Genomic DNA, 11190 nt, shown 5'->3' with positions numbered 1-11190 from the left:
CCCCGCCTCTCGCCCAAAGACAGCTGGGATAGGCTCCAGCACCCCCGCGACCCTTGTGAGGAAAAGCGGTAGAAAATGAATGAATGAAAAATGCATCTTGTCTTCTGATGCTGTGTTGGTTTATATTTAAGAATGTACTGAATATATTTATTTTGTAGTTATAGAACATCAAGTAATGTTAAGAGTTATTTTTAGACACACAAGTGCACATTTTAGTCCTCTGCTGAAAACATGTCCGAGCTTAACTTTATATTCAAAACGGGAAGCAGCTTAGGGACTGCACCCATTTACATGCAAATACTACACAAAAACAACAAGCAGCCCTGCAGTTCCTCAGTCCAATCACCTACAATATGGATCCCTGCCAGGACATCTATTGTTTTCATCTAATGAGTGAATAACGCTGTGCTTTGTCTCTCCCAGACCAAGAAAACGTGGATTTCTGGCTCCAGGCTGCATCAGGTTTCTCTCAAAGTAAAACATTTTTTCCTCCACAGGACCAGTAGCCTTGGAGCTGAGACTGGAGGAGGATCATAAATACAAGCCAGACTTTGCTTTCTGTAGTGGGATTTAAGCAAGGAGCGGAGGAGTTAGTTGTCTTGAATCCAAACTTGAAGCATTTCAAATACTCCAGCCGAAGAGCGTCTCTTCCTGTTTTGGTCATGGCTCAGTGTGCAGCTCATCCTGCCGCCCTCATCCTGCTGTTGGTGCTCGGTGCCGCCACGGTACTACTCCTCACTTTACCAAGCCAAGACATTCCCAAGGCACCCGGGTTCATGGTAAGGTCGGTCCACTTGATATTTTTGGATCAGGGAGAGTGTGATGTCAGTTGACAGAGGTAACCAAAGAGTAGAAATCTCTGGCACTGGTCACTGGATCTAAGTGTAGATGCTGGATATTCCTATTGTCTATATTTAACAGTCATGAGATGGCGTATGCTATCATCAGACATGTCATTGGGTATCCCTGCGGTATCCCTATCAGTCCTAAGAAATGTTAACGGTGACCCCGGGAACACCATTCCACCTGTCTGGAAGCATTAAGACTTCACCACATTGACAGGCAGTGGAACAGGACCTTGTAGAACCTCCTGTAATGGTTTAATTTCATTTGAACATGCATCAGATTACAATTGAATGCATCCCATAATCAGTTCACAGTTCCACATGTCCAAAAGGAGTAAGAAGAAGCAAAGCTTATTAAATCCTACCCCTGCATCTGGTACTTTTACAATCAGTAACTGTTACATTTGTTCACTTCCTGCTTTCCATAATACAGTTTAAGTTTTTGTTGTTGTTTTGTTTTGCTTTTTTTTATATAATGTACCTCGTACCGAAGTACAAGGTGATATGACCATACAATGACATAATGTGTACCATAGTAATCATAGATCATATTTCTCCTCTCTTGTAGAGAAGTATTGGATGACATTTTTAGCTAATTGGTTGTTTTTAGCCTTATGCATTATTTTAGCTGTTTGAGGATGAACTATATCAGCAAGTTGAAGTATTTGTGATTTTAGAAATAAGGAGTTAGTATGTTCTCTGTAGGCGGCATTATGAATTATCATTTCTGACCTTTTTTGCAGTACATTTAGCAAGTGAAGATTGCTTTTATAGTTATTAGCCCATATTTCCACACAATAAGTAAGATATGGTAGAACCAGAGAGCAATAAAGAGTGTGGAGTGATTTCTGATTGAGAACAAATTTTGCTTTGTTCAATACTGAAATATTTCTGGCCACCTTATGTTGTATATTTGTAATATGAGGTTTCCAGCTCATATTTTCATCTATTGTGATCCCCAGAAATGTATTTTCCTTCACCCTTTCAAAGTCTACACCGTCTATTTGTATTTGCTGGTGCGTGTCCTTTCTGCTGTTACCAAACAGCATGATTTTAGTTTTATTTAGGTTCAAGGACAATCTATTATCATCAAACCATCTTTTTAGCGTGACTTTTTCTCATCTGACCTTCTCATTGTCTTCTCTGACGATGGGTCGTGGATGGGTCTTCCGCCATGAAAATGACCCGAAACATATGCAAAGTGGATCAAAAAGAAGCACATTAAGATTCTGGAGTGGCTTACCCAGTCTCTGGACCTTAATCCCATAAAATATCTGTGAAGACAGCGGAAACATTGAGTTGCCAAACAACCGTCTTGGCACCACTAACGTTGAAATGAGGACCATCGACAATACTACAAGTTGTATTTATTGTACTTGACAGTAGTCTGTGTACGTATAGTTTATATAGCAGTATAGATTCACAGCCTTGCCTGCAGTCAGGTGTGGTGGTCTGGGGCTGCATGAGTGCTGCTTCGAGGGTAAACATGAATTCCAACATTTGGACATGTTCACACTGATCTGTATTCGCTTGTGTTGCCAGCTTTTTAGCGATGGTGGTATGCTGTCCACTTATTTTCAGAGGACAGTAAGTCTACTCTGGGGTGCCCATGACGTATTTGCTGTCCCCTATTTTAATCACACGGTCGACGCACACACATTCCATTTGGTTTTTAAGGGTCAGGGCTGACAGACTGCTGCCTGGGACCGTGCCAGACATGCACACTTGGGAGCAGGGGGCGGGGTGGAATGATGGTGTGGGGTCACTGCCACTTGGGGACATGGACATGGAGAATCGCTAATTCCGTACTGGTATAATATGGTAATGGTAATGGTTTTATTTCATTTGAACATGCATCAGATTACAATTGAATGCATCCCATAATCAGTTCACAGTTCCACATGTCCAAAAGGAGTAGGAAGAAGCAAAGATTATTAAATCCTACCCCTCCATCTGGTACTTTTACAATCAGCATTTATTTTATTTTTTTGAAGATGAACTATATCAGCAAGTTGAAGTATTTGTGATTTTAGAAATAAGGAGTTAGTATGTTCTCTGTAGGCGGCATTATGAATTATCCTTACTGACCTTTTTTGCAGTACATTTAGCAAGTGAAGATTGCTTTTATAGTTATTACCCCAAATTCATTGTCTTCCAAAGCATATAAGTGTTTCAAATTTAGTTCTTCCTTGAGATCATATTTCTCCTCTCTTGTAGAGAAGTACTGCATGACTGATTAGTAATGCTTGCTTTATTGGGGGGGGGGGGGGTGTACTCACTTTTGTGAGATACAGTGTCCAATAATAGTATCCAAATAGTAAAGAGATGTCTTTAGGAATCATTCATTCGCTCTCTGTTTTGTTCTCATCCTGTAGTACGGAATTGTTTTGGATGCAGGATCCTCACACACATCCTTGTATGTATACAAGTGGCCTGCAGACAAGCAAAATGGCACAGGTGTGGTGACCCAGCACAGTGAATGTCATGCAAAGGGTAAGCTTTGGATTATCATGTTGCATTGTTGGTTTGCATACAGCCTACATTTAGCATTTTGCATCATTTATACAGTACTTCCTTTCAGGTATGCTTTTCACTATGAGGGGATGATTGATTCACATGTAACATGTGCATGAATCATGGATGAATGCCAATCAGTGAAGTGCTAATCAGTGTTTCACTCCTGTACAAGGAGGTGGAATCTCCAGCTATGCGGGGCAACAAGGAGCAGTGGGGCAGAGCTTGGAGGCATGTTTGGACCAGGCAGTGCAGGATGTCCCTGCACATAGACATAAGGTTACACCCGTGTACCTGGGTGCCACAGCAGGCATGAGGCTTCTACAGTAAGTCACTGTGTGCTTGCACATTCATCTATTTATTTTTTTAAGTTTGATATAGAGACAAAAAACAGAATTATTTTAGCCGCCTATGGAGCTTTTGACAGTAGAAAAAACTCGCATAGCTGAAGTCACATGTAAAACATTGACAGAAAACCCAAGGGAACACTGCAAGAAGAGGTGCAGCAACTGGAAGATCTGGAAAGCTTACTGTGTGGGTTATCGTGTGAAGGAGTCCACAACTAAATACATAGACCCGAAAATTAGTATAATAGGTCCCCTTTTAGGCGGCACGGTGGTCAAGTGGTTAGCGCGCAGACCTCACAGCTAGGAGACCAGGGTTTGGTTCCACCCTCGGCCATCTCTGTGTGGAGTTTGAATGTTCTCCCCGTGCATGCGTGGGTTTTCTCCGGGTACTCCGGTTTCCTCCCACATTCCAAAAAACATGCTAGGTTAATTAGCGACTCCAAATTGTCCATAGGTATGAATGTGAGTGTGAATGGTTGTTTGTCTATATGTGCCCTGTGATTGGCTGGCCCAAAGACAGCTGGGATAGGCTTCAGCACCCCCGCGACCCTAGAAAAAAATCGCATAGCTAAAGTCACATGTAAAACATTGACAGAAAACCCAAGGAAACAATGCAAGAAGAGGTGCAAGCATCTGGAAGATCTGGAAAGCTTACTGTGTGGGTTATCGTGTGAAGGAGCCCACAACTAAATACATAGACGCAAAAATTAGTATAATAGGTCCCATTTTAATGCTTCACCACTAGATAGCAGCGTTTATTTAATGAACCTCTGTATCCACCTGTTAACATTCAAACAACATAAAACATGTAAAATACCTTAATCTGCAAAACCTGGTCACACTAAAAACATCCTATAAAGGCGCTTCAAACATATAATGCTGATTCTAAAGTTGCTCAAATGTGTCATAATTTGATGACACAAATGTTTTTCACTCTCCCAGTATCTCCAGTCCACAACAGTCTGCTCAAATTCTGCTGGAAGTTGGCAATAAAATCCAGTCATACCCGTTCAGTTTCCAGGGGGCCGCCATTTTGTCCGGTCAGGAGGAAGGTGCATATGGTTGGGTCACTGTCAACTATCTTTTAGAGAATTTCATCAAGGTGAGAATTTGTATTTATATCCAAATCAAGCGAATAATTGAATAAAATGTGCTGCCAGTTTATTCATTCCCAAAAAATATATTATATATTAACGAGAATGTCTATAATTTTGCTATAAATAGATAATTTTCATATAAAATCAGCAAATTTCCCCACTGAGGGACGAATAAAGGCATATCTTATCTTCATTTGGACGGTCTTTGGTGATTAAAATTACGACTTACAAAAGTGAGGACTTCACATTACACACAGGAAGAGACTTTTGGCCTGCAAAATCATGACTTTCACATTAAATAACATTCGATGAGACGATTTGTCAGATTAAACTATAAAAATCCTTAGTCATAGACAAACAAGCCCACGCCCATAATCACCACACTCAACCCCCCCACCTCATATTATTGCTCCAGTCATCACCAGATAGAGTTTGGTTGTTCACCATCATCCATACACCCACTTTATACAAAAACAGCCTGGCGGTAACATAGTTTCTTTAAAAGAATAATAAAAAATAAATTAAAAACCGTGCAAAAAAATCTAAATCAAATATATTTCAATGTTATTGTAGTACACTGGAATACTTTTAAAACTCCAAAATATGTGATTATCAGTAGTAAAGTCACATTATGATGTTTCATGGATGGAAACTGTAGTAATACTAAAAATTAACTTGAAGATAAATAAAATATTGTGTTTACGTATGAAATAAATGGTAGAGTGTTTTTCAACCTTTTTTGAGCCACAGTACCTTTTTTTTATTTACATTGGAAAAATCTTGCCTCACCTCACGTGCCACCTCACCTCAAGCCTATTGGGAGGAACCAGGCAATCAGCTACGTGTTGCCACACGGACGAATATTACATTGCACCACGGACACTTGACCATGACATACTATTTGCAGAAAATGATTAATAAATGTTAATTTAAAAAATATATTGTTTAATTCCTCACGGCACACTAGTGTGCTTAGTAGTTGTTTGTGTTATTTGAGGCAAGAAAGCTCACTGAGGACACCTAGCGGATTTTTTTATGAGCGTGACACGGTTGATACGTTGAAAACGTTTGTCAGTTGTAAATAGTTTAAAACTACTCAAGTCAGATGTAAGAAATATAAACTAACAACATTTTTTAATAACATTTTTTTGTATTTTTTTTCTTTCTAGTATGGCTTTGTGGGGCGTTGGCTGAGCTCAGGAAGGCCCACAGTGGGGGCCCTGGATTTCGGTGGTGCATCCACACAGATAACATTTGTGACTAAAGAGAAAGTGGAGGATGAGAAGGAGATGATGAAACTGCGTCTGTACGGCCAGGAGTACTCTCTGTACACACACAGCTTCCTCTGCTATGGACAGGATCAGGTCCTCAAGAGGCTGATGGCCCACATAGTCAAGGTACTTTATATTCATCTCACATGATGCATTAAAAAACTATGGAGATAAATTGGGTTATTTATGTCATCAGTGTGCTCAGATACTGGATTTATTAGGAAAGTAACCCAGTGAAATACATTCTACTGATATCACTAATTGTCTTCTGTTTCTTTCTCTCAGTCTCAAGGTTATTCGGCATCTGTTACTCACCCATGCCATCCTGCCGACTCCTCTGTAAACATAAAGCTGGACAGTATATTCAACTCTCCATGCACAGCCAAGTACAAACCAAGCTCCTACAAAGCCCAGGATTCTTTGGTAGTACGTGGCAGTGGACATTACGAACAATGTTCAGGAAATGTGTCCGAGATCTTCTCTTTTGATGGCTGCATTTTCTCTCATTGTTCCTTTGACAAAGTCTTCCAGCCAAATGTGACTGGCAGCTTCATGGTACGGAGAGCTAACAAAATACATGTTCATATTGGTATTTGTATGCAGATGTGGAATTTATGCATTTCCATCTCTCTAACCAGGCATTTTCAGCCTTCTTCTACATTCACTCCTTCCTGCAGCGTATCACTGGCATCTCAGTGAGCACTGCTGCCCAAATGGAGGAGGCAGCTAAAACAGTATGCAAGATGACTTTTGCCCAGGTAAAGTATTTATGTATTACTGTCATATGTATTTACTGTATGCTGGCATGTACTTGGGACAAGTTTTGGTTATAATTTGTGCACTGAAAGAGATAAGATAAGATATGCCTTTATTCGTCCCTCAGTGGGGAAATTTGCATTGCACAGCAGCAAGAGTACAGAATCAGTTAAGCAGTACAAAATACACAATATAAAAAAAACAATATAAACAACCCAAGTATTAACAAAATCAACAGTTTTACCCAGAGTTATATACAAATACAGTATGTAGATAATATGAAAGGAGATGAGATATATAACCAGTCTATACACTATGAGATCTTGCTCGTGAGTTAATATGAGGTATTATAGAAATACTTCACATATAACTTAATATATTGCATTTAGAGCCTTAATATTGCACATGGAGGTTGATCAGATATTGCACAGAGAATGGAGTGTGGAGTAACTATACTGAATATTAAAAAAAATAATGACGTAATAATTCATAAAGCAATATTTCAAGAGCTTCCTCATTACATCTTTGGATATTTCATGAGGTACACCTGCACAATGCAATACAGGGGTGGCCAAACTGCAGCACGGGGGCCACTTTAGGTGTGCTTTGCCTGTTTGGGCTCAGTAGTCCGATTGTGCAGGTGTACCTAATTGAACAGCTTTCACTTATTTTGCTGCTAGTCATTATTTTTCTATGGTGTTGTACACAAATGTGCTAATACATAAATATGTATTTAGATGCTGGTTCTGGCTCCAGATCAAGCGTCTCGCCTGAGGGACTACTGTGCTTCCTCTGTCTACATCAAGGTTCTCTTGCTTAGAGGATACGGCTTTGATGCAACGTCCTTTTCACACATTTCTTTCAAGAAGAAGGTGAGCGGTTTGGAGCCTTTTGTGCTTTCAACGTTTTAAATTAAAAAGAAGGGCCGTGTTTCCGCTATATTTTGTTACCGTTTCTGCAGGCAGGCGACGCCTCTGTTGGATGGGCTCTGGGGTACATGTTGAGTTTGAGCAATTTGCTGCCGTCAGAAAAAATGGCAACATGGAAGGCATTGGCACCAGGAGTATGGGAAACCCTCATTGTACTTTGTGTCTTGCTCTTGGTCATCGTCCTGGCATTCATCGCACTTGGTGCTTGTGAGTGGAAGAGGAGAGGACGCAATGACGGCGCCATCTAGTCCTACCATTGCACACAATTACACTGGCACAGTTTACATATTCTGCTGCAGGGTTTGCCTAAAAACTAAAGACATTCACTTGTTTACATTGCCCAATCTGCTGCATTGATGCCATTAAGAAAAATGATTAACTGACGCAAATTCAAGACCTCACTCTTCTGGAAGTTACTGGAGGCATTTCAACATAAGCAATGGCCTCATCATCACACTGGGAAGCCATTTTACTTCCGTAGGCTAACGTATCCCGTAATTAAGCAGTGGTTCGTAGTGACACTGCAACAGCGTTTGTAATGATTCTGTATATACAAGATGATAAGTTCTGTATATACAAGATGATAAGGGATAACATATTTCTCATGGTGTATTTGTGTGACTGTTGAAATAAAACACATTTCTTAATGTTTGTCGCAGGTGTGTAATCATGGATTTGTATGTTTTTTGGCTAACGGAAATTTGGTGTTCGGTGACTTACTGTTTTGACGCCTTCTCTTCAAAATAAAGGCTTTAGCATCAATATGGATTAATTTCAACACCGAAAATGATTAGTATTAATTGTACAACATTTTTATAACCTTAGATAAGTAATCATTGGGGAAGTTATTTTACCAAGTTGGTAAAGGTAGATAAATCCGCCAGGTAAAACTTTTATTCTGAAAATATTGCTCGGAAGTATTTTGACAATACAGGAAGTAAAAGAAATAACCGTTGCGCGTGTCGTCGGCATGTTATTATAAATTGAATACTTTCATCCCATCGTCTGCTTCTGAATTTACAAACAGAGAAACTGATTATCCTGTTAAGATACGAACCATTTTGTTTACTAGCGTCCCTGCTGGCGAGTTGCGTGGAAATGTGCACCCAAACGAAAGCAGCCGCCCGTATGGTAAACATCCCTCAGGCAGACATCGACCCCTCCGGCGTGTTCAAGTACATTCTCATCAGAGTACACAGCAGGGAGCAGGGAGACGATACAGAGGTCGATATAGTCCGAGGATACGGTTGGGCAGAGTACCATGGTGAGTATGTGTGTGCTTTGTATTGATGGATACACTGATACAATTATGAATGAGTATACTTGTTTATTATTGTGGTTGGAGCACAGCACTACATCATACCTTGAGCCAAATGTTTACCATTTTACCTATTCAAGTTGGAATATAATAATAATAATGTAATTTTTTTATTATGTAATGCACCCATGCACAGCAGTACCAACCGGATGTAGGTTCCCCCTATTTATATAATGCTATAGTCGTCAGTGCATCCAATATTTTACAATATGAACACGAAAACGCTTAAATCTTAATCAAAGTTACACCACCGACCTCACATAAATGCATGCAGTTTTTGCTACTTGCACAATGTTTTCCTATGCACTTGTTTTTGTTTTGTTTCATGCAATCACATCAAATGATTATGCGTGTCTTTGCACGGCAGTGGATATCTATGAGAAGGTTTCAATGGAGCTTGAAAATGATGGACTCCTGGACTGTGAGTGTGTAGGAGGGGGCAGGATCAGACATGATGCCCAGGCCAAGAAGATACACGTTTACGGCTACTCTGTGGTGAGTGTCCAGCTCAGCACATAACGTACTCAAACCAAACATTTTATTGAATATTGTTTAATTCCTCACAGGGCTTTGGAAGAGCAAACCACGCAGTGACCACTGAGAAACTGAAGGCCAGATATCCTGACTATGAGGTGACATGGGACAATGAAGGGTACTAAAATAAACTGGAACAAAACCGAGTTTTAATTTAGCAATACAGTCATAAACCATTTAACACTGGCTTTTTTAATACCGCGTATGTATTCCCATATTATTATACATATTATGGAAACCTGACACATATTTGGCTCTCTGGACTGACTGCCCGACTATCAAGTGTGAAATTACACAACAATGTTAGATGCTAATGTCAGAAAATGTGTCTTTCAGCAAGGCATTCTGATTTTGTTTGATGTACAATGTACCAATGGATCATCATCATAAAGACAATGAAAATGACAACATTTGCGTGTTTACGTGTTTACTTAGGTTTTGTCATTTGAGGTTTGTTCACTTCCTGTGTAAAGAAATGAAAGCAAAGTGTTCGAATTTATTTGTCGATATTTTTTTGGCCACTAGGTGTCAGTATTATTCGGTGAGGCACACAAGTATCAGACTGTCGTTGGAACAACAGGTTTCAATTATCTGACATTAAGCTCAACAATAATACCAAAATGATCATAATAATAATAATACAGGCTACAGAAACAGGGGGCATAATTCACTCGGACCCCTAATGTCATTTCCTGTCCACACGTATGGATAACGTATTGCAACACACATGAGCAAGTCTTGTTTATGTCAAAAATGGCTTATTTGCTGTAGTTATTTTTACTAAAAAAGACTAACACCAGTGTAAAGTTGACTATGGGATGTTAGTGCATGTCTACATGGCTCTAATAATGATAAAAACATATTTAGTAGGTCATAAACAGGTTTTCTATTATGTATAAGCCAAAATATTTGAATAACTTCATGATAAGTCACTGGATCTGGAACTAAATGATGAGTTCTTCTCGACCTCAGCAATGCCACCAATCATGTTTTTGTGTTGGTTAACAATGAGTAAAAGCGGTTCTTGCTAAGATTGTTTTTGTTGATCGTTTTGAGAGGCACACTCTACTAGACTACGTCCTCATTGTTCCTACCCGACTAACATTGGCCTCTCAACTCACTTGTCGCTTATAATACATGCTTTCAACTCTGAAACTTGACATACATCACTGACAACATATAATGAGCCGTGTAGACACAAGGAATTATAAATACACTTGACATATTTGTTAAGGTTCCGTGTCAAACCACTGCAAGCCTTGCCAATATGTGCCTCGATTAATCATGTCTCTTTCGCAATACTGTACACCGTGGTGTAGGGTGTGAAAGAGCACTTTCTTTATGGCGCTGTGGTGCAATTGCATGCTGGGAGAACTTAAAGTCCAGCTGTTATCAATGTGGAGAAAGTACAGGCAGAGTCGACTACGGCTGGTTAGGTTTCGTGGTTTGAGGCATGAAAGATGTGGTGGAAGATGAAGGACGTTTTACAAATCAGGATGTCAGCCTTCATCTTGGCCTTGATACTACACTTGGGTAAGAATCTGTTCAGCCCATCTCTTGAAGAAGTGTGCTTTATCAT

General features: G+C 39.8%; 2 protein-coding genes across 2 annotated transcripts; both read left to right on the top strand.

Moving 5' to 3' along the window:
• Positions 1-646: 646 nt before the first annotated feature.
• On the top strand, positions 647-8492 carry entpd2b (ectonucleoside triphosphate diphosphohydrolase 2b). Its single transcript, XM_058061778.2, has 9 exons — positions 647-779; positions 3221-3338; positions 3535-3685; positions 4649-4808; positions 5973-6200; positions 6360-6629; positions 6713-6832; positions 7568-7702; positions 7792-8492. Exons 1-9 carry the CDS (start codon positions 663-665, stop codon positions 8005-8007), a joined length of 1515 nt encoding a protein of 504 aa, XP_057917761.2. The 5' UTR covers positions 647-662; the 3' UTR covers positions 8008-8492.
• A 193-nt stretch (positions 8493-8685) lies between these two features.
• phpt1 (phosphohistidine phosphatase 1) lies at positions 8686-10019 on the top strand. Its single transcript, XM_058064735.2, has 3 exons — positions 8686-9023; positions 9445-9572; positions 9644-10019. The coding sequence occupies exons 1-3, from the start codon at positions 8858-8860 to the stop codon at positions 9734-9736; spliced, it is 387 nt and encodes a 128-aa protein (XP_057920718.1). The 5' UTR covers positions 8686-8857; the 3' UTR covers positions 9737-10019.
• Positions 10020-11190: the final 1171 nt, after the last annotated feature.

This window comes from Doryrhamphus excisus, linkage group LG10 (genome assembly GCF_037039965.1).
Source record: "Doryrhamphus excisus strain RoL-2023G ecotype Guam linkage group LG10, RoL_Dexc_Guam_v1.1, whole genome shotgun sequence".
Lineage (NCBI taxonomy): Eukaryota > Metazoa > Chordata > Actinopteri > Syngnathiformes > Syngnathidae > Doryrhamphus > Doryrhamphus excisus.
Note: the sequence above shows the minus strand (reverse complement) of the source record. Positions and strands in the feature narration are given on the sequence as shown.

Coding starts and splice junctions, on each gene's coding strand:
- phpt1 (XM_058064735.2), top strand. CDS start 8,858: ATGTGCACCCAAACGAAAGCAGCCGCCCGTATGGTAAACATCCCTCAG. Junction 9,024..9,444: donor CGGTTGGGCAGAGTACCATG/GTGAGTATGTGT, acceptor TTTGCACGGCAG/TGGATATCTATGAGAAGGTT. Junction 9,573..9,643: donor ACGTTTACGGCTACTCTGTG/GTGAGTGTCCAG, acceptor AATTCCTCACAG/GGCTTTGGAAGAGCAAACCA.
- entpd2b (XM_058061778.2), top strand. CDS start 663: ATGGCTCAGTGTGCAGCTCATCCTGCCGCCCTCATCCTGCTGTTGGTG. Junction 4,809..5,972: donor TTTTAGAGAATTTCATCAAG/GTGAGAATTTGT, acceptor TTTTCTTTCTAG/TATGGCTTTGTGGGGCGTTG. Junction 6,833..7,567: donor GCAAGATGACTTTTGCCCAG/GTAAAGTATTTA, acceptor ATATGTATTTAG/ATGCTGGTTCTGGCTCCAGA.